We start from the raw sequence: 22911 nt of genomic DNA, 5'->3' as shown, positions 1-22911 counted from the left end.
ATTTTTTTTTTATAAATTTGTCTCAGTTCTTTATTCATTTGAGAAATGAGATCTTTATTAGAGAAACTTGCTGTAAAATTTGTTTGTATTACTTAATTTTCTATAGTACCTTTTAGCAAAATGTGGTTTCCCTCATTATCTCTTTTAAATAGTTCTATCTTTGATTTTGCTTTGTCTAAGATCATGAGTACTACTCCTGTCTTTATTATTTCAACTGAAGCATAGTAGATTCTGCTTCATCCCTTTATTTTAACTCTGTTTCTTTAAAAAAATAAAAATTCATTTAAAACTTAAATAAATCAAAAAGAGAAAAAAACCATTTCCATATACACAGCAGAACATAAAAAGAATTCAATATAATACAATACATTTCATGAAAACCTATGTACAAAATCCTACACATTGTTCTCAAAGCAGCCCGGCTTTTCTGTGGTTCTTTCTAGGTTTTCTTTTGTTCTCTGCTGTGCATCTCTCTTTCTCACCTCTACATCCTTTTTTGGGAGATCATCCAAATATAATCAACTCACACTTATGCCTCCCTATCTATGCAGACTTCTTCTAACTGCCCTAATAATGATAAAGTTCATAAGAGTTACATATATCATCTTCCCATATAGTAATGTAAACAGTTTAACCTATTTAGTCTTTTATGATTACTCTTTCATACTTACCTTCTTATGCTTCTCTTGAGTCTTTTGTTTCAGTGTCAAATTTTCTATTCAGCTCCAATCTTTTCACCAGGAATGCTTGAAATTCCTCTACTTAATTAAATATCCCTTTCCCCCCATGAGGGATTATACTCAGCTTTGTTGGGTATGTTATTCTTGATTGTAATCCTAGATTCTTTGCCTTCTGGAATATCATATTCCAAGTTCTCTGATCCTTTAAGGTGGAAGCTGCTAAATCTTGAATGATCCTGATTGTGGCACCACAGTATGGCTGTTTGCAATTTCTCTTTGACCTGGAAGCTCTAGAATTTGGCTATAATATTCCTGAGAGTTTTCATTTTGGGATCTCTTTCAGGATTGATCAGTAGATTACTTTGATTTCCATTTAACCCTCTGAATCTAAGATATTATTTTCAATCTTAATAGTATTTTATTTTTTCCAGTTACATGTAAAGATAGTTTTCAAAAAAAATTTTTTTTTGTGGGGCAATGAGGGTTAAGTGACTTGCCCAGGGTCACACATTTAGTAAGTGTCAAGTGTCTGAGACCAGATTTGAACTCAGGTGCTCCTGAATCCAGGGCCAGTACCTTATCTACTGCATCACCTAGCTGCTCCCTCAACATTTGTTTTTATAAGATTTTGCATTCCAAATTTTTCTCCCTCCCTCCCCTCCCTTCCCCCTCTCCAAGACAGAAAGAAATCTGATATAGGTTTTATACATACAATCACATTAAAGATATTTCTACGTTAGTCATATTGTGAAAGAAGAATCAGAACCTCAAAAAAGAAAAAAAAACCTAAAAAGCAAAAATAGTATGGTTCAATCTGCATTCAGACTCCACAGTTCTTTTTTCTGGACATGGAGAGCATTTTCCATCATGAGTCTTTTGGAATTGTCTTGGATCACTGTATTGCTGAGAAGAGATAAGTCTATCACAATTGATCATCACACAATGTTGCTGTTACTGTGTATAGTGTTCTCCTAGTTCTACTCACTTCACTCAGCATCAGTCAACTTAAGTCTTTCCAATTTTTTCTGAAATCTGCCTGCTCATTATTTCTTACAGCATTCTTACAGCACAATAGTATTCCATTACATTCGTATACCAACCTGTTCAGCCATTCCCCAATTGATGGGCATTCCCTTGATTTCCAATTCTTTGCCATTACAAAGAGAACTGCTATAATTATTTTTGTACATGTGGGTCCTTTTCCCTTTTTCATGATCTCTTTGGGATACAGACTTAGTAGTGGTATTGCTGGGTTAAAGGGTATGCACAGCTTTATAGACCTTTGGGCATAGTTCCAAATTGCTCTCCAGAATGGTTGGATCAGTTCACAGCTCTGCCAACAATGCATTGGTATTCCAATTTTTCCACAGCTTCTCCAACATTTATTATTTTCCTTTTTTGTCACATTAGTCAGTCTGATAGGTATGAGGTGGTACCTCAGAGTTGTTTTAATTTGCATTTCTCTAATCAATAGTGATTTAGAAGATTTTTTTCATAAGGCAACAGATAGCTTTGATTTCTTCGTTTGAAAATTGCCTGTTGGGGCAGCTAGGTGGCGCAGTGGATAGAGCACCAGCCCTGGATTCAGGAGTACCTGAGTTCAAATTTGATCTCAGACACTTGACACTTACTAGCTGTGAGACCCTGGGCAAGTCACTTAACCCCAATCGCCTCACAAAAAAAAGAAAGAAAATTGCCTGTTAATATCCTTTGGCCATTTCTCAATTGGAGAATGACTTGTATTCTTATAAATTTGATTCAGTTCTCTATATATTTTAGCACTGAATCCTTTATCAGAAACACTGGCAATAAAAATTATTTCCCAACTTTCTGCTTTCCTTCTAATCTTGGTTGCATTGCTTCTGTTTGGACAAAACCTTTTTAATTTAATGTAATCAAAGTGATCCATTTTGCATTTCATAATATTCTCTGTTTCTTGTTTGGTCATAAATTCTCCTCTCCATAGATGTGAGAGGTAAACTTTTCCTTCCTCTCCTAATTTGCCTTTGGTATCACCCTTTATGTGTGAACCATGTGCCCATTTTGACCTTATCTTGGTATACAGTATAAGATGTTGATCTATGCTTAGTTTCTGCCATACTATCTTCCAGTTTCCCCAGCAGTTTATGTCAAATAGTAAATTCTTATCCCAGAAGCTGGAGTCTTTGGGTTTATCAAACAGTAGATTACAATAGTCATTTAGTACTGTGTCTCCTGTGCCTAGCTAATTCCGCTGATCCACTACTCTATTTCTTTGCTAGTACCAAATAGTTTTGTGAATCTAAGATATTGGGACAGTTTTCCTTGATTTTTTTGAAATGTATGTTTATGTTCTTTTTTTTGATCATGGCATTCTAATATTCTAAAAATTCTTAAATTATCTCTCCTTGATCTATTCTCCAAGTCGGTTGTTTTTTATGGGATATTTCACCTTTTCTTCTATTTTCATTCTTTTGACTTCATTTGATTGTTTCTTGATGTCTCATGTAATTGTTAGCTTTTGTATGTCCAATTCCAATTTTGAAAGAATTTTTAGTGAGTTTTTGTACTTCTTTTTACATTTGGCCAATTCTGCTTTTTAAAGAGTCCTTTTCTTCAGTGAATGTTTGTGTCTCTTTTGCCACTAAGCTAATTCTCTTTTTAAGGTGTTATTTTCTTCAGTATTATTGTGCTTTATTTACCAAGCTGCTAATTCTCTTTTCATAATTTTCTTGCATTGCTCTCATTTCTTTTCCCAATTTTTCCTCTCCCACTCTTATCTCTTTCTTAAACATTTCCAGGACTTCTTGTTGGGCTTATGTCCAATTAGCATTTTTCCTTTGAAGCTTTACTGGTGGCTGTTTTCACATTGTCATCTTCTTCTGAGTTTGTGTCCTGGTCTTCCCTGCTACCATAATAACATTTTGTGGTCAAGTTCTTCTTCTTTTGTTGTTGTTGTTGTTGTTGTTGTTTGCTCGCTCATTTTCCCAGCCTATTTCTTGACTCTGAACTTTCTGCTAAAGCTGGGCTCTGTTCACCTTGGGGTGGGGAGGTACTGTTCCAAGCTTCAGGACTTTTTATGCTGCTGTTTTCAGAGCTAGTTCTGTGGGTCTGCAAGTTTCCAGTGTTTCCAAGGTGGTGTGGTCTGGAAAGAGGTGTGGTTACTGTTTCCTGGTATTTGCTTTGTTCTTTACCCAGGAAGGGTCCCTGCCCCACTGCAGCCACAAGTACTAGTAGTCCCCTTGGCCCTGGAACCAGGATCAGGTCCTCCATTCCCCTGTAGTCATAAGTGTTAGCAGTCCTCTTGGCCCTGGGACTGGGACCAGGGCCCCTGCTCCCTTGTGACTGTTTATACGTGCTTCTCTCCATCCTGGAACTGTGGCCCAGAACTGTTCCTAGACAATAGTATTGCCAATCAATGTCAGCAAAAGACACTGACTAGTTATCCAACCCCTTTACCATCTCTAGTATTACAGTTCCTTTAGCTCCTCATGCTGCTTTTGATGACAGTGAATAGATGCCCTTTGGACGGACTTCCACTACAGTGTCACAAACCTCTCCTGTTGACCTTGTAAGTTTTCTTAGGCCAGAAAAATGTCTTACTCTGACTTTTTGTTGGCTCTGCCACTAAAAAATTTGATTTGAAGAGTTATTTTAAAGTTGTTTGGAGGGGAATATTGACAGAGTTTGGCTGGGTTGCTGCCTCTAATCTATTCTATCTAATTTCAAATAAGCCTTAATTTCACAGCTCCCATTTGTCCCAAATTCCACATCTTAACACCCCTCATCCTTCTCTGTTCTCCCCTCCTTTGTTACAGTTTCTGGTGAAGAGGTGGGCCTTCTTCTTGCCACGGATAATCGCTCTACTTGCACTCTTGATCCCATTCCCTTAATTACCTCCAGTAGCTTTTACCCCCAATCACTTTCTCCCTTTCTTCTCATCTCCACACTCTCCCTATTCCCACTGTCCAAAAACATGCCTAGATTTCCCCCATCCATAAAATATTTCTTCTTGACTCTGCCATTCCCTTAATGTGTCACCCTACATCCTACATGCCCTTGTCACAGTTAAATCCTAGAAAGTATTGTATATTGACTCCTTTCACATCTCCCACTCGCTTCTCATTTCTGCATGATTCAGTTTCCTGCCCCATCATTTGACTGGAACTACTCTCTCCAAGTTTACCAATCTCTTACCTACTAAATGAAACTTACCTCTTCTTAACAACTTTACTAATGCCAGTTTCTTAACTACTAAATGTATCAGCCTCTTCTTACTTCTCATTATATTTGACCTCTTTACAGCTTTTTAAACTATTGACCTCTCCTGGACAACCTTTACGTCTATGACACCATTCTCTCTTGGTTGCCCATCTACCTGCTTGTCTGTTCCTTTTTAGTCTCCTTTGTGGGATCATCTTTTTCTTCCTGTCCATTAAATATGCATCTTCCCTAGGACTCTATCCTGTCCCCCTTCTTTTCTACCTCTACAATCTTTCTCAGTTAAACCACTATCTACTGTGGGTTCAATTTCCATCTTTTTGCAGATATGATTCCCAAATCTACTTATCCAAGACATATGTCTTCATAGCTCATTGTTGTATCATTAACTGTCTGCTGAACAAATCCAACTGTATATCCCATAGATGTTTCAAACTTGACAAGTCCAAAACAGAACTTGTTTTTTCCCTCGAACCCACTTTTCTTGTTCACTTCCTTATTTCCACCGAGAGCCCCATCTTCATCTAACCTTCAGAATTCTCTTACAGTCTTCACTTTCCCTTGTTCCCCAATGTCCAAACTGGTTGCCAATTCTTATCGATTCTAATTCTATAAGCTATATAATTGCATCTGTTCTTTTCTCTTCATTTATATTCCTTGTTCAGTTGTTTTCAGTTTTGTTTGACTCATCATGACTCCATTTGGGGTTTTCTTAGCAAAGATACTGAAATAGTTTGCCATTTCCTTCTCCAACTCATTTTACAGATGAGGAAACTGAGGCAAACAGGGTTAAGTTACTTGCCCAGGGTTACACAATTAGTAAGTGTCTGAAGACAGATTTGAACTCAGGAAGAGGGGTCTAGCACTCTATCTACTACATCACATAGTTGCCTATCATATATCTACCACTCTGGTTCAGGGCTTCATTATCTATTGCCTGTACCATAGTAATAGCCCCCTGCTGCTGGTCTTTCCCCTTTCCAATCCACTTCTCCCACCTAGCCAGCAAACTAATATATATACACACATACATACACACACACACACACATATATACACACACACATACATACATATGTACACACACATATATTTGGGGGGGCGGGGGTGGGGCAATGAGGGTTAAGTGACTTGCCCAGGGTCACACAGCTACAAGTATCAAGTGTCTGATGCTGGATGTGAAATTAGGTCCTCCTGAATCCAGGGCCAGTGCTTTATCCACCATGCCACCTACCTTCCTGCAGCAAACTAATATTCCTAACTCAGAAAGGTCTGATAATATGATTCTTCCTCTGAAGAAGCCTTGGTGACTTCCATTTCCTTCTAGCTCTTAAAGCCCTTTATAGTCTCACTTCAGTTTATCATTAGAGACTAATTCTTCTCTCAAACTCTACCTTCCAGCCAAACAGGCTTAATTAACTGTGTGCATGCATTCTATTTCCCATCTCCATGCTGTTGCCTGTAAATTTCTCCCTCCTTACCACTGTCTCTTGGGATCTCTAGCTCCCTTTAAGGCCCAGTTTAAATAATACATCCAACATGATGTTTTTCTTGATATTCCCCTGTTGTTAATGTTCCCCTCACCTAGTTACTTTGAATTTACATTATATGTAAGTACTCTGTGTTTTCCAGCAGGTAGGTGGTGCAGTGGATAAAGCACTGGGCTTAGAGTCAGGAAGACATCTTCATGAGTTCAAATCCAACTTCAGATAACTTACTAGCTATGTGACTCTGAGGAGGTCACTTAACCCTGCTTGCCTCAGTTTCCTCATCTGTCAAATGAACTGGAGAAGGCCATGACAACCCCCTCCAGTATCTTTGCTAAGAAAACCCCAAATGGGGTCATGAAGTATTGGACATGATTGAAAAATGACTAAACAACAACCTATTTGGGTACGTTGTTTCTCTCTTCCAGGTACAATGCAATCTCCCTGACAGTGAGCACCTTTTTTACTTTAGTTTTTGTTCTTGTCATCTCTAACAATTCAGAACAGGTTGGATGACAACTCAAAGAGCAGTTGATAATAGTTCAACATCAGTATGGCAGGAGAAGTCTAGAAGAATGCTGTTCCTAACCCTGTGTTGTATAACATTTTTATTAGTGACTTGAATAAAGACACAGATGTCTCATTTTCAAATTTTCATGTGACACTAATTCACTAGATGAGACAGCCAGGATTCCAAAAGCTCTTGACAGGCTCAAGCACACTGGCCTAAACCTAAAGAGACAAAATTCAGTAGGAATAAATGTCAAGTCTTACACTTGGGTACCAAGCATCAATTTTAAAAATATATAAGACAGGGGAAGATAAGGCATGAATACACAGAAATTCTTCTGAAAAAGGTCTGGGGGGGATGGTTCAGTTGACTTTAAGTTCAATCAATACGAGTCTTCAGAGTCACGAGGTAACTAGAAAAGTTCATGGATTCTTGGGCTGTGCTAAGAGAGGCATAGTTTCCAGGAATATAGAGGTGACAGTCTCACTAAACTATGCTTTAGTGGAACTTCATATGGACTATTGAGTTCAGTTCTGGGCTTTACAGATTAAGGAGGACAACTTAAAGGGGCCTTGGGCTTGTGCTATCTGAGGCTTGGTTCAAAGAACTAGACATAACTACCTTGGAGAAGGGACCATGACTACTCTATTCAAGTATCTGAAAGACTTTCATGCGGAGGAGGAATCTATGTGACCTCAAGGGCAGAACAGTAAAGACCTGTCTAAAAGTGGAACACACTAGTTTGAGGCATGGAATCTTTCCCTGGAGGAATTCAAACAGAGGCTGGATTTTCTTGTGTGTCAGATAGAATTTCTTCTTATAAGGGGTTGGACAAGATGGTTGCTGAGTTACCTCCAAATTCTCAAATTCTGTGATTGTGATCCTGTGATGCCCGACACATAGCGGGCACTTTAAAAATGCTTGTTGAATTGGATTGAATGCCCCATAGTCTTTGACAGAGAATCTATTTTAGTCAACACATAGTACCACTTGATTCATTGTAAATTACTCCCCCATCTCTGAGTCATTCTTATCGTATATACCAGAGAAGGAGTCATGGCAAAGTAGGAAGATTGCAATGCTTTCAGTCAGAAGACTTGGCTTCACGTCCTTGCTCTGATACCCACTGGCTATATCATTATGGAAAAGTCATTTCCTCTTCAAACCTCAGTCTCTTGGTCTATAAAACAGGGATATTAATATTTATGCTCTCAGATAATCCACAAAGTTGTGCTCTATATGGATAGCAATTCATAAAACTGTGTGAAAGCAGGAGATATTTTTAAATCAGTTCTAATACCAGCTTTTGATGACCACGCTATTCTATGACCAGATGGCGACCCAGTGGATAGAGTGTGGGCCTGGAGTCAGGAAGACTACATTTTATTGTTGTTCAGCCGTTTTTCATTCATGTCTAACTCGTTATGACTCCATTTGGAGTTTTCTTGGAAAAGATATTGGAGTGATTTGCCATTTCCTTCTCCAGATCATTTGACAGATGAGGAAACTGAGGCAAACAGGGTGAAGTGACTTGTCCAGAGTCACACAGTTAGTAAGTGTCTAAGGTCAGATTTGATCTCAGGATAATGAGTCACAAATTCAGACTCAGACACTTAGTAACTGTATGACTGGACAAATCACTTAACCTTAGTTTGCCTCAGTTTCCTGATCTGTAAAATGGGGATAATAATAGCACCTACCTCCTAGGGTTTCCATGAAGATAATAATGATTAAAAAGTGCTTAGCACATTGCAAGTACTATATGAATGCTTTAAAAATAAGATAATTGTTAAAGGCATAGCACAATGCATGGCACATAGTAAGCCATATAAATAGTAAGCTATATAAATGCTAGCCTTTATTATTAGTAGTATTATCAGTAGTCATAGTAGTAGTAGTAGGAGGAGGAGGTGTTAGTAGTGGTAGTAGTAGGTAGCAGGTAGTAGGTAATAGGAGTAGGAGTAGTGGTGCCTTCTAGCTTTAAATCTATGATCCTCTCACCACATACTAGGGACCATGTTAAACAGTTATCCATCCTGACTTCTACTGATAATTATAATAAATCTTCTTATTAAAGAGAATTTTCATAATTTAACAACTTCACCCAAGGCTACACAGTTTGGTGTTTCCTAGGCTTTTTATACACTACTTCTAAATTTGTTATATTATATCTTTAAGGGGTGAAGGTAAACTCCCTTTTCCACTGGCCAAAATTGGCAAGTGAGGGGATTAGAAGATTAAGGTCGGGGCAGCTAGATGGCGCACTGGATAGAGCACTGGCCCTGGAGTCAGGAGTACCTGAGTTCAAATCTGGCCTCAGACACTTAACACTTACTAGCTGTGTGACCCCGGGCAAGTCACTTAACCCCAATTGCCTCACTAAAAAAAAAAAAAAAAAAAAGAAGAAGATTAAGGTCTCAGATATGTACTAACTGTGTGACCCTGGGCAAGTCACTTAACCCTGTTTGCTTCATTTTCCTCATCTGTAAAATGGAAAACCTCCCTAGTATCTCTGCTAAGAAAACCCCAAACTGGGTCATGAAGAGTCGGACATGACTGAACAACAAGCTGTATATGAGAGAGGGCAGCAGGCCTTTGAAATGGGTTTACTTCATTATGATAATGAAGAGGGAAGAGGGAGAAAAAAGAAAGACAGGTGCATAGAGCATCGGGCAATGGAGGGCTCAAGCTAAAATTATTAGGAAGTTCCACTGTCTCTGACACACCAGTGAAGTGTCTGGGACGTGCTAGTGTGTCCTGGCACTGGCTACAAAATACCAGTTTAGATCGTGAGTCATCCTTCAGGATCTCTGACAAACAATGATACAATTTATGAGATGCCACTGTTGGGAGCTTCGTTCCCATTCAGGATGTCTTCCAGGAGGAAGACTGTTCGGTGAGTGAAACACATTGTTGGTAATTGGAAGCTAAAGCCAGACCCACCCTGGGATATGAATCCCAAGTGAGCCAGAGGTCTCAGGAGGACACAAATGGAGGTGGTCATGTGGAAGAGGGGTGGGACCGTGCAGGGCCAGTAGGTAGAAGTGGAAAGCTGCCAGCTGCATGAGTACTTTCATCTGAACAAGCAAGGCCACATCCTAGAGTCAAACAGTGGGATGGGAGTGGGAGGAGAGGTTCAAGTTGTCAGGGTCAATGGTCAAGTTCAAGAGAAAAGCCTGGGATAGCTAGTAAGCTAGACTAACTACTTTAATTTTTTCCCCCATAAGAGGCAAATAGATGGAAGTTTATCTGGAAGCAAATACCTTTTGATTATGTTGAGTGTCCCTTGTTCTTCTAGGCCCTGTGACCTGACATGCTCAGAGTAGCATAAAATCATTTGTGCTCAGGTCTTGGGTCACCATCTGTGCTGACTCATTTGTCAAAATCTCCATAAATCAGATGTTGCAACTGGCACAATGAGTTGAATGAGATCATAGACTACACATTTATAGCTGCAAGGGACCGTAGAAGCCATCTGGTCTAACCCTCTCATTTAGCATATGGGGAAACTGAGGCCTAGAGGGGTTAAGTAGCTTCTGAACTTGGACCCTTTGACTCCAAATGTGGCACTCTTTCCCCTGTAACACTCCATCTTTATAGTGTCATATGCCAGAGTAGTATAAATTCTGCCAGACTGGAAAGGCTTCAAGTTACAGACCCAATGAGAGATTGTGTGCCAATCCTTGAAGGATTGGCCTTCCTAAATTTGGATGGGCTCATTCCCGGGAGATTGTGTTCAGTTGCTTCAGTCATGTTTAACTCTTTGTGAGCCCATTTGGAGCTTTTGTGGAAAAGATACTGAAGTTTTTGCTATTTCCTTCTCTAGCTCATTTTACAGATAAAGAAACTGAAGCAGACAGGATTAAGTGACTTGCCCAGGGTCACACAGCTAATAAGTATCTGAGGTCAGATTTGAACTCAAGAAGATGAGTCTTTCTGACTCCAGGCCCAGCACCTGAGCAAACATCTTCTTGTTAAGTTTTCAGTCATGTTCAGCTCTCCATGAGTTCATTTGGGGTTTTCTTGGCAGAGATACTGTAGTGATTTGCCATTTCCTTTTCCAGATCATTTTCCAGATGAGGAAATTGAGGTAATCAAGGTTTAATGACTTGCCCAGGGTCTCACAGCTAGTAAGTGTCTGAAGCCAGATTTGAACTCATAAAGATGAATCTCAGGCCTTCACTTTATTTACTGTGCCATCTTACTGCCCACAAACATCTTTTTTGTTTGGGGGGGAGTGGGGCAATGAGGGTTAAGTGACTTGCCCAAGGTCACACAGCTAGTAAGTGTTAAGTGTCTGAGGCTGGATTTGAACTCAGGTCCTCCTGAATCTAGGGCTGGTGCTTTATCCACTGCACCACCTAGCTGCCCCCTCACAAACATCTTAATGCTGTAGCTTTTTGCTTTACATCACACTTGTCTCGGGATAAGTCACATTTTTCTACCAAACTGTAAGGCCAACTATGAAAATAGGAAATGTCTTACCTCGTCCAATTAGAAGAACAGCATAAGCTGCTCACAGCAAGTGTTTAATAACTGTTTACTAAATTGAACCTAACAAACTTCTCTCAGATACTAGAAGATTTGGGTTAGAAAGGCAGGTAACCACTACTGTAGAGTGATTTGGAAGGCTCACTTACCAAAAAATATGTTGAAAATTCCCTAGTAATTCTGTCCTTTGAGTTACTCCTTTAAGTTAGACTTTACTAAGCCCCTGTTTAAATTCAATTAAGTTAACTTAGGAAGGATATCACAGTAAGCCTTTATTCTCCATTATCCTATTATCACAGATTAGTTTGACAAATTATTCTGCAGGATGGGGGGATGGGAGAGGTAGGAGGAGTGATCAAGAGAAAAGTCTGGAGCATGAAGTATTAACAGAGAGGTCAGGTTTACATGGGGTGATGGAGTAGAAGCTCCCAGCCAAGAACATTATAAAGACACTAGGTGGCTGAGAGATGGATGATTGAGTGGAAATAACTGGGTGATGGAGGGTAAGGAAGGAAAGGAAGGCCAAAGGTAAATCCCCTAATTTTCAATTTTCCCAATGCTGGAAATTCAAATGATATTGGCCGTAACTGCCATCATCAGTAAGTATTTATTGAATATCTGTGTTTTAATTAATTTTTGTGTGTGTGTGTGTGTGTGTGAGGCAATTGGGGATAAGTGACTTGCCCAGGGTCACACAGCTAGTAAGTGTTAAGTGTGTGAGGCTGGATTTGAACTCAGGTACTCCTGAATACAGGGCTGGTGCTCTATCCATTGTGCCACCTAGCTGCCCCAATTTTTTTTTAAATAAACAAAGATTACTTTTATCCCTTCTACCCCCATTGGGAAAAAAAAAGAAAAACAAAACCTTTGCAATGAATATGTAAAATCAAACAAAGAGAATTCCCACATTAGCCCCCCTCTCTCTGTATGTATGTATGCATGCATGTATGTATGTATGTATGTATGTATCAATTTGCACCATAAGTCCATTGTTTCTCTATGGGAGGTAGGTAGAATTCTTAATCGTCAGTTCTCTGGAATTGTAGTTGATCCTTACTATGAGCATAGTTCTTAAGTCTTTCATAGATTTTTGTTTTTACAATGTTGTCACTATAGTATAAATTGTTCTGGATTTGCTCACTTTATTCTGAATCAGTTCACATGTCTTCCCAGGTATCTCAGAGATAGTCACTTTCCTCATAAAGCACAATATTATTTCACTACATTCATATGCCACAGCTACTTCAGTCATTCCCCAATTGATAAGCACCCCTTAGTTTCCTGCTATAAATATGTTTGTATATATGGGTCCTTATCCTCTTTCTTTGAGCTCCAGTGGTACAGCTGATTCAAAGGATATGGACAGTTTAGTAACTTTTGGGGCACAGTTACATATTTCTTTCCAGAATGGCTGTACCAATTCACAGCTCCATCAACAGTGCATCATTGTTCCTGCTTTCCCATAACTCCTTCAATACTTGTCATTTTCCTTTCTTGTCAACTTAACCACTTTGTTGGGTGTGAGAGAGAACTTTAGAGTTATTTTAATTTGCATTTATCAAAATATTAGTGATTTTGAACATTTTAAGATAATTATTGTCAGCTTAGATTTTTTTTCCTTAGAAAAACTACACATTCATATAATTTGAATATTTATCAGTTGGGCAATGGCTCTCATTCTTATAAATTTGAATATGTTTTTATCACTTTGAAAAAATGATAAGGATCAGAAAATCTTCTTGACAAGATCTTTCCCCCCCACCTGTTTTCCTTTTAATTTTGAATTCATGTTTCATATGTTCAAAACCTTTTATTTTATGTAATTGAAATTGTCTACTTTATTTTGTGTGATCCTTTCTAATCATTGCATGAACTGTTCCCCATTCATATATTTGAAAGGTCATATCTTCATTCCTCTTTTTTGTTTGTCACCCATTTTTTTTCAAATCCCTGTGTCTATTTGGAAGTTATCTTGGAAAATGGTATGAGATACTATTCTCTATCTATTTTCTGCTAGTTTACTGTCCATTTTTTCTAGCTGTTTTTGGCTGATTAGTGACTTCTTACTCCTAATCCAATGCTGGGTTACTGTGCTTGCTTGCATACATTGTGTACCTAATCTATTCTAATTATCAATCTCTATTTTTTAACTATTTCAAAATTATTTTTATAAGTAGTGGTTTGTAGTACAATGTGAGATCTGGTACTGCTAGATTCCTTGTCTTCCTACTTATTTTTTATTGTTTCCCTTGAGATTCTTCCAGATTTCCCTTTTGTATGTCCAGGTGAATATTGCTATTTCCCCCCCTAACTCTACAAATCAATCCTTTGGTAGTTTGATTGGGATGGCATTGAACAAGTATATTAATTTACATAGAATAGTCTCTTTTATTATATTGGCTCAACCTACTCATGAACAATTGATATTTATCCATTTATTTGTCTGTCTTTATTTCCATATAGAATAGTTTATAGTTGTCTGTGTCTTGCCAGTTAGACTCCTAAGTATTTAATACTCTGTAGTCATTCTAAATGGAATTTTTCTTTCTATCTCATTCTGCTGAATCTCATTGGTGATATACAGAAATGGTGATGCTTTATGTGGATACATTTATATCTTGCAACTTTACTGGTTATTGTTTCAATTAATTTTTTAGCTGGCTCTCTATGCTTCCCTAAGTAAACTTTCAAATCATCTGCTAAAAATGATAAATGTGTTTCCTCTGCCTATGCTTATTGCCTCAATTTCTTTTTTTCTTGCCTTATTGCTATAGCTAGCCTGTCTAGGACTACATTAGATAGTGTTTATAATAAGGCAGCTAAGTGGTGCAGTTGATAGAACGCATCTTGTCCCATTGAAGATTGACCTGACAATAATGCCCTGGATAGATTAGAAAGGTGAGATGAGGGAGGCAGGGATAACAGGTAAGAGAAATGATTGAGAAGTAATCAGCCCTATTTCTTTCTACCATAATATTAAACTCATAGATATTAATTGGTAATGATTTTAGATCAATGTATGTTATGAGCAAATAATTTGAAACCAAAAGATATAGAGTATCAAGAGGGAGAAAGCTAGTGCATAAGAGAATATCTCTATTTCCCGAGACTCTGATTTTGATTCAATTAAACAAACATTTAATACATGCCTAGCAGTTCAAGACATTGAAGGTATTAGGGTTACAAAAATAAAAATGAACTGCAGTATTCTGGGTCACTTTTAATTTTACCTAAGATGCATGTAGCATAACAAATTTAGAATTCCCACAATTTGTCATAACGTATAGAGATTTTAAATTTTTGTTATATATCTTAATATAATTTTGCTTGTCTGTCAAGGCTCTCCATATCCTATTTTCTAACTTTATTTCCTGCTATCCACACATATACATCAATATACATGTATACACATGCAAATATATACACATGTACAAATGCACATATATAATCTTATACTTATATACACATAATGCATATAATGTATATCTGCATTGCACATGCATGCATGAGTGCATATGCACATGTATTTATGTGAATATATATTCACATGTATCAGGCTTCTGATCAAGTATTTATCAATATTAATTAAGTGGAAAATCTCTCTTGTTTTTGGTTCATTTCTGCAGGTCCTTCGAATATTACAACAAAGAACAAAAATGTGTGATCATGGCTGAAAACAGCAAGACATCCTTGGTTGTGAGGTGGAGAGATGTGGCTTTATTTGAAAAGAGAAGTACGTATGCCTTTGTGTTCACCTTTCTTCTCAAAAGGGAGCCATATATAAATTTTTAATGCTTCTTTTCTTCCAAAGAGAAGAGGATAGACCAAGTAGTGAGGGCTTACTTTGTTTTGGGAATAGAGTGGCTAAAGTGGTAAATTCTTTCTGTGCTAGATAAAGGACTCTCGAACACTTGCACTGAGAGGGATTGGTTATACTTCTTGGTCTCCATCTTCAGAATTTAATTGAAGGGCTGTTAAGAGATCATCAGATACAAGTGCCCTGTGCTAGTGTGTATATATCTATATCTATCTTAATTTTATGTATATTCCTATCTTTGTCTGACTATGTATGCATCCATCCATCCCTCCCTCCATCCCTCCATCCATCCATCCATCCATCCATCCATCCATCCATCCATCCATCCATCCATCCATCCATCCATCCATCCATCCATCCATCCATCCATCCATCTATCTATCCATCTATCTATCTATCTATCTATCTATCTATCTATCTATCTATCTATCTATCTATCTATCTATCTATCTATCTATCTATCTATCTATCTATCTATCTACATCTCTACCTCTCTAGAGAGTAGGGTGAAATTTTAATCCTTTCTGACAGTATTATAGTAAAACCCTTTAACAATGTATTTTTCTTTTCTAGCAACATATACCATTTTCCTTAGACATTTAATTTAATTCCCTGTTGTTGGTATAAGTTCTGAATTTGCACATTTTCATTTTCCACAATTTGCATTTGTTCCTTAGAAACCCTTAATAAACATCCTTGTTATATGGTGTGACATTATTTCAGAAAAGCAGATTCCTATAGGAGGAAAGAGTGCTTAGTACTTCTTTAGTTAGAAGATACACAATGGCTCTACAAGAGTTTGGCTATATATAGGAAATGGTGTTGTTTTTTAAAGGTGTTTTGTTTGTTTTGTTTTAAATTTTTGCAGGGCAATGAGGGTTAAGTGACTTGCCCAGGGTCACACAGCTAGTTAAGTGTCAAGTGTCTGAGGCTGGATTTGAACTCAGGTACACCTGAATCCAAGGCTAGTGCTTTATCCACTGCGCCACCTAGCTGCCCCCTAAAGGTGTTAATGAATGCTAAGCTTTAGAAACAACTCTTGGGATGATGGATAACCTAACCACAATTAGTGGTGTTCTAGAAAAGGATCGCTGCCTGGGATTAGAAAAATCCATAGTGATGGAGTATTTATTGCCGATATTAAAGTAGATAATTTGTATCCTACTCGATTAATTTTGCTTAAATTATGCCTTGCTACTATAGGCAAGGGATTCCACAGAGCTTCATATGATATACTATAGCCTCTTCAGCCATAGTCTCTTCCTCCAATTGAAAAACAGAGATTTTTGCAGTATTTCTCCAGAATAAGAGAAAACCCAGTACAAAACCACATTGATACATCTTCTTTCTGTGACCACCCTATTTTCTGCTATCTCTTCTGTAGTGCACATTTACCTATGAAATATTTTACCCTAATTTTTTGAGCTTGAAATACAACTTAACACTAAAACTTATGCCATTTGAACACCGATTTACTTATTGAGAATAGGCAGAGATCCTAGGTTGAAATCTCAGTTCTGTCAGTTTTCCCCTTGTGTAGCCTTGAACAGAGGGTGAAAAAAACCCCAAAACCTCTCTGGGCCTCAGTTTCCCCTAAGGTCCCTTCTAGCTCTGGATCTATGATCCCATAGGTTCACTGTACATGAAATAGAAACAGTATTAAGAATTTACCTCCCCAAATCCCAACATTTAGACATGTTTCTTAAGACAAAAAATAAATAATGTAAGATGGGTCCTGAAATTAGAGTTCAAAAGGTAGTTGTCTGGAAGGTGATAGAAAAGACCAGAAACATATTCCCTAGGTGTGCACCAAAAGCAAGAATATGGTCTTTTCAAAGTTTGTTTGTTTTTTTCCTTATAGAATATTGAAACACTTCATCAGGGTTGGCCAGGATTTACTCATGGAAAGCAATCACTGACAAATCACAGTCATATCTGCCTGACAGCAGCAATAATGCAACTATCTAAAATGTCATTTCCCTTTGCTGTTTGATGACCTATTTGTTTGTATTTAAGCAGGGGGCTCAGTTTTCTTCACTAAGATTTGTTTGTTATGAAATAGTTTGATGTGAATTTCTTTTCAGTGTACCTTTCAGAGTGTAAAAATGGCAACGGAAGAAACTACAGAGGAACTTTGTCTAAAACTAAAAATGGCATTACCTGTCAGAAATGGAGTGGTACTAGCCCTCATTTACCCAAGTAAGTTGTTTTTACCCTATCATGTTCACATGTTGTATTTAGGATCATTCAGTTATCCTCCAAAACAAATCAGGTGTGTGAATACGAACTAGCTTATTATAGATGGTGAATGTCAAATGGACCAAATATTTAGAGTATAGCATCAATGGTGGGAGCTGCCAAAGTCCCAAAGTGGGAGCTGGATCTGGAGTCAGGAAGACCTGAGTTCTAATCCCACCTCAGACACGAACTAGCTATTATCCTGGGCAAGTCATTTAACCTCTGTTTGCCTAATCCATTAGAGAAGGAAATGGCAAACCCATTCCAGTATTTTTGCCAAGAAAAACCCCATACTGCATCATGAAGAATAGGACACAACTGAACCACTAAGTATTAACAGCTAAAGTGGACATGGTTGACTCCTTATTCTCTAGAATATTCATTTCCAAAAAGGAGGCCTTAGTCTTCTGAGGCCCCATCCAATCACAAAGTGGAAAGATGAGCTACAGGCCACCTTTCCCCATAGCCAATCCTGGGAGGTGTCTTGAACACAACCACACCCACCCATTACACATTATTGCCCAGAACTCCCCTTCTCTACCACTGTGTAAATTCCCAATTTCTACCCTTCATATAACAACAACTACTACTACAAAATGGAGATGAGACTTATACTACCCATCTTGGAGGGAGGGTTTAAGAAGAAAACAGCTTGCAAAACTTAAAAGCACAAAATAAATGGGAGTTTTTATCATTCTATGAATGTGGATTATTTTTATTCTCTATGTATTTGGATGCCAAAAGCCTAAATCTCAGATGAGATGTGCCTCTTGACTTTAAAGAAACATATTCATTATTTAAATATAGGGATAGGGGCTGGAAGTGGATATATGATTTCATTGATATAACAACAACAACAATGACACTAATAATGGCTAGCATTTATGTAGCACCTACTATGCACCAGGGAACTATAACAAGGGCTCTTATCTCATTTTATCCTCACAACAATCCTGGAAAGTAGGTACTATTATTATTCCCATTTTATAGTTGAAGAAACTGAGACAAACAGAGGCTAAGCAAATTGCCCAGGCTCACTCAACTAGTAGGCCAAATTTGAATTCAGGTCTTCCTAACTCCAGGCCCAGAAGTTCTATCTACTGAGCCATTTAATTACCTCCAACAAAGCAAGTCAGCATTTTCTCTTTGATGGATAATCCTGGAGTGTTTCTGGGGGAACTGTTTGGTTAGGTGACTTACCTAGCTATCATACAACCAGTATATGTCTGTCTTGAGACTTGAACCCAGGTATCTTTCTATCCAATGTGCCATGGCGATCTCTCCCAATTAGCTATTAATATTCAATTAAAGCATTTCCCTCTTTTCACAGGTATACACCAAGCAAATACCCAGAGGAAGGACTGGAGAAAAACTACTGCAGAAATCCTGACGATGATCCTATGGGACCTTGGTGCTACACCACAAATCCAGAGATCAGATTTGAATATTGTAATGTTCCTGAATGCGAAGGTTAGGCCTTTTTTCTTTCTTTCTTTCTTTCTTTCTTTCTTTCTTTCTTTCTTTCTTTCTTTCTTTCTTTCTTTCTTTCTTTCTTTCTTTCTTTCTTTCTTTCTTTCTTTCTTTCTTTCTTTCTTTCTTTCTCTTTCTTTGTTTCCTTCCTTCCTTCCTTCCTTCCTTCCTTCCTTCCTTCCTTCCTTCCTTCCTTCCTTCCTTCCTTCCTTCCTTCCTTCCTTCCTTCCTTCCTTCCTTCCTTCCTTCCTTCCTTCCTTCTGTCTCTGCTTTCTTAGATAAAGTAAGGTGGCACAGCTAGGTGGTACAGTGGATAGAGCACTGACCTTGAAGCTGGGAGGACCTGAGTTCAAATCTCACCCTCTATGGGGCAGCTAAGTGGCACAATAGATAGAGCACCGGCCCTGGAGTCAGGAGTACCTGAGTTCAAATCTGGCCTCAGACACTTAACACTAGCTGTGTGACCCTGGGCAAGTCACTTAACCCTAATTGCCTCACTAAAAACAAAACAAAACAAAACAAACCCCACACACAAATAAAATCTCATTCTCAAACACTTACTAGTTATCTGACCTTGGGCCAATCATTTATTCCCAATTGCCTTAAATATTTGGGGCTATCTCCAGGTGTCCTGATAACATATCTTGCCACTGGACTCAGATGGCTTTCGAGGAGAGAGTGAGGTTGATGACTTTGCACAGCCCTCTCTCACTTAAATCCAATTCACTGCAAGTCATGACATTCCCTCCCTATGTCATGGTCCTCTTTGAGAATGAAGGAAAAATGACAAGATAACGTAAGGCACAAACACATGCTGAACCTCAAAGAGACATTGGAAGTAGCTTCAGAGAGCTCAATGTTAAATTTTCAGTGTGAACATTTACACCTTGTAAATCTGCAAAGGTTACAAATCAGGGTTTGAGTTATTGTTTTGTTGCTTGTCTAGGCTTAAGAAAGTGTTAATAATTCAGATTAAGCTTTAGAGAATAGCCAGCTGTTAAGCATGTACCAGCATTCCCCTGCATTCATTAAGGAATTTCTTGATTGAACTTGACTATAAGAGAGGGCCCAGAGACTAAAACACTCTATGCTCTTACATATAACTTTCAAATATCTATAGTCACAAAGTTGGTGAGATTAGAACTGTATTAGGAAACCTCTGATTTTTTATTAGCCCCTATTTGATGGAACTTGTCTAGATTAGAATCAAATTTTTTAAACTGTGGGTCTTGGGGCAGCTAGGTAGTGCAGTGGATAGAACCGGCCCTGGATTCAGGAGGACCTGAGTTCAAATTTGGCCTCAGACACTTGACACTTACTAGCTGTGTGACCCTGGGTAAGTCACTTAACCCCAACTGCCTCACAAAAAAACCAAACCAAAACAAAAACTGTGGGTCTTGACCCCATATGGGATCATATAACTGAATGTGAGGGTTGTGACAATTTGACAACAGTAAAAGGTTATGTATACCTCTTTCATGTACCTATACACTTGGGTTCATGTAAAAATTTCTCAGGTGAAAAGGGGTCATGAGTGAAAAAAGTTTAAGAAGCCCTGGTCTAGAAAGCAGGTATAGACAGAAAGTGGCACTCAACTATCTTTAATCCTGTCTCTAGCTCCAATTTCTCATCTGCATTTCTTCTTCCCTCCCTCTCCCATACCCTCCCCCATTTCATCTTTGTTACCTTCATTCATTTCAATTTCTCTCTCTGTGTCCACCTAACCCACCACACCAGATGAATGCATGCACTGCAGTGGTGAAAACTACCAAGGCACAGTTTCAAAGACAGAGTCTGGAATCGTGTGTCAGCCTTGGGACTCCCAGGAACCACATTCTCACGAATACCTTCCTTCTAAGTAAGTCTTACCAGGAGAAAATGATGTCAAAATTAACTTTTTGACCCATGCAGGTATTTTTTACTATTAATTCTTATTCATATAAGAAGTGACTGTAAGATCAAGGATGAGAAGCCATTGCTTTTTTTTGGGGGGGGGGCAATGAGGGTTAAGTGACTTGCCCAGGGTCACACAGCTATAAATGTCAAGTGTTTGAGGTCAGATTTGAACTCAGGTCCTCCTGAATCCGGGGCTGGTGCTTTACCCACTGTGCCACCTAGCTGCCCCAAGAAGCCATTGCTGAAGAACTTTAGATCTTGGGAATCTCCTTTCTCTCCCCTGCCATTCTATCATGATGGTAAAATAAAGGAAGAGGCCAAGGCAAAACAGCAGAGGACTAGAATGGTGCCATGCCTACCAGCCTCAACTATTCTCTTCCCTGAATTCTACCAATACTTACCATGTGTTCTGTTCTCATCATCAGGTATAGGTCAATTAGATCCAAGAGCCAACAGTCCTTTTCCCACCAGCCAGGTAATCTTTTGATACACTGCCAGAAGTGCTGGTGCAATCAATTGCCTCCGGATTCACTTGCTATGCTCCTAGCCAGATGCTGAGCATCCCAAGGGAATCTCTTGCATTGCGTGTAAGAGACCATCTGTGCTTGCTTTGCTTTTGTACCTCCTGGGATCTCATTCTTCCTATGCTATGAACACTCAGTAGGACAGAAGAGTCATGTGTTAAAAGCATGAAGATGTCCACTCTCTTCTCTGATGTGTGCACTATATTTGCTCAGTGGTGTGAGAAAATAATGGGATTTGGCAGATACTCAAAGGCTCACCTGGAGATTAATCTAAACTGATTGAATTAAGTGAGAGTAATTGACTGCTGATGAGCCTACTTCAAGTTAATTAGATTATAACCACACCTGGCTGACCCTTAAGAAGGTATTGTTCTCAGAAGCTAAGGACTTTGAACTCAACTCCAGATCACCTTCAAGTCCAGTGAACCAATGGATTTGGATGATGCCTACCAATCAGCTTGAAGCAGTGTGTAAGGGCCACCTCTACTCCAGACCTATAAAAAGCTACCATACTCAGTTTGAGGGCAGTTCATGGCTGAAGCAGGCTCTTGGCGGAGGACTTGAGGAAGAACCAGACCAGGCTGGAACTCTAGGCTAGATAGGCCTTTTCTTAACTCTGAACTCCATGTGAATACCTGGTATGCTTTAATAAATGCTTAATGCCCAAAGACTGGTGCTAAACTTCTAATTTAAGTTGACCACACATTTAGATTTTAAACATCATAGCGGCTAGTTCATCAAATTATTTAACGTTATGTATTAAGTATGTACTACAAACTTGCTGTTCCCTATACATCAGAAGTATCAAACACGCAGTCTGCAACGACACTCCATGTTCAGCCTGAACCAGATTAAAATGCAACTGGGAAACAGCAACATTGTTCAGTGATCAGTTGTGATAGACTTAGCTCTTCTCAGCAATACAATGTTCCAAGACAATTCCAAAGGATTCTCCACATCCAGAAAAAAGAACTGTGGAATCTGAATATAGATTGAACCATACTCTTTCTACTTTTTTTCTTTTTTTTCCAAGTTTTCCCCTTTTGTTCTGATTCTTCTTTCACAACATGACCGATGGGGAAATATGTTTAATGTGATTGTACATATATAACCTATATCCGATTTCTTTCTGGTTTGTAGAACAGGGAGGGAAGGGAAGAAGGGAGAAAAATTTGGAACTCAAAATGTTATAAAAACGAATGCTGAAAAGTATCTTTCCTTGGAACTGGAAAAAAAATACTATTACAATTTTAAAAATGTAACTGGGAAATATAATGCAAAAGAAAGCACAAGGGAAATAGTTAACACCAAATAGGTGGTTTTCTAAATTAATATGTAGCCCACAAGGATCTGTCTCTAAGATTTAGTGACCCCCACTTCTATCTGAGTTTGACACTACCGCTCTATATGACATCTTAGCTCTCATCCTTATGTTTTTACTTAAGTGGTCCCTCCAACTCTTAAAATTCCTAGTTCCTTTCATAGCTTAGTTTAAGCACTAAGTTTTTTCTGACATCTCTCCTCCCCAATATTTTTTTTCTGGTGTTCCTTACCCATATTACTGTGATTTGATCTAGTTTATTTGTGGTATAGACTT

The 22911-nt window shown here is 38.5% G+C and overlaps 1 protein-coding gene across 2 annotated transcripts in view; it reads left to right on the top strand.

Moving 5' to 3' along the window:
- Positions 1–22911, top strand: part of PLG (plasminogen) — a 73069-nt gene that overhangs the window by 13972 nt on the left and 36186 nt on the right. The window contains exons 3-6 of one of the 2 annotated variants that reach the window (XM_044002537.1): positions 14996–15102; positions 17283–17385; positions 18755–18894; positions 20632–20752. In XM_044002537.1, coding sequence (XP_043858472.1) covers positions 14996–15102; positions 17283–17385; positions 18755–18894; positions 20632–20752 — 471 coding nt within the window. Of the gene's footprint in view, positions 1–14995; positions 15103–17270; positions 17386–18754; positions 18895–20631; positions 20753–22911 lie in introns of both variants that reach the window. The other variant, XM_044002536.1, reaches the window with a different exon arrangement.

This window comes from Dromiciops gliroides, chromosome 4 (assembly GCF_019393635.1).
Source record: "Dromiciops gliroides isolate mDroGli1 chromosome 4, mDroGli1.pri, whole genome shotgun sequence".
Taxonomy (NCBI): domain Eukaryota; kingdom Metazoa; phylum Chordata; class Mammalia; order Microbiotheria; family Microbiotheriidae; genus Dromiciops; species Dromiciops gliroides.
Note: the sequence above shows the minus strand (reverse complement) of the source record. Positions and strands in the feature narration are given on the sequence as shown.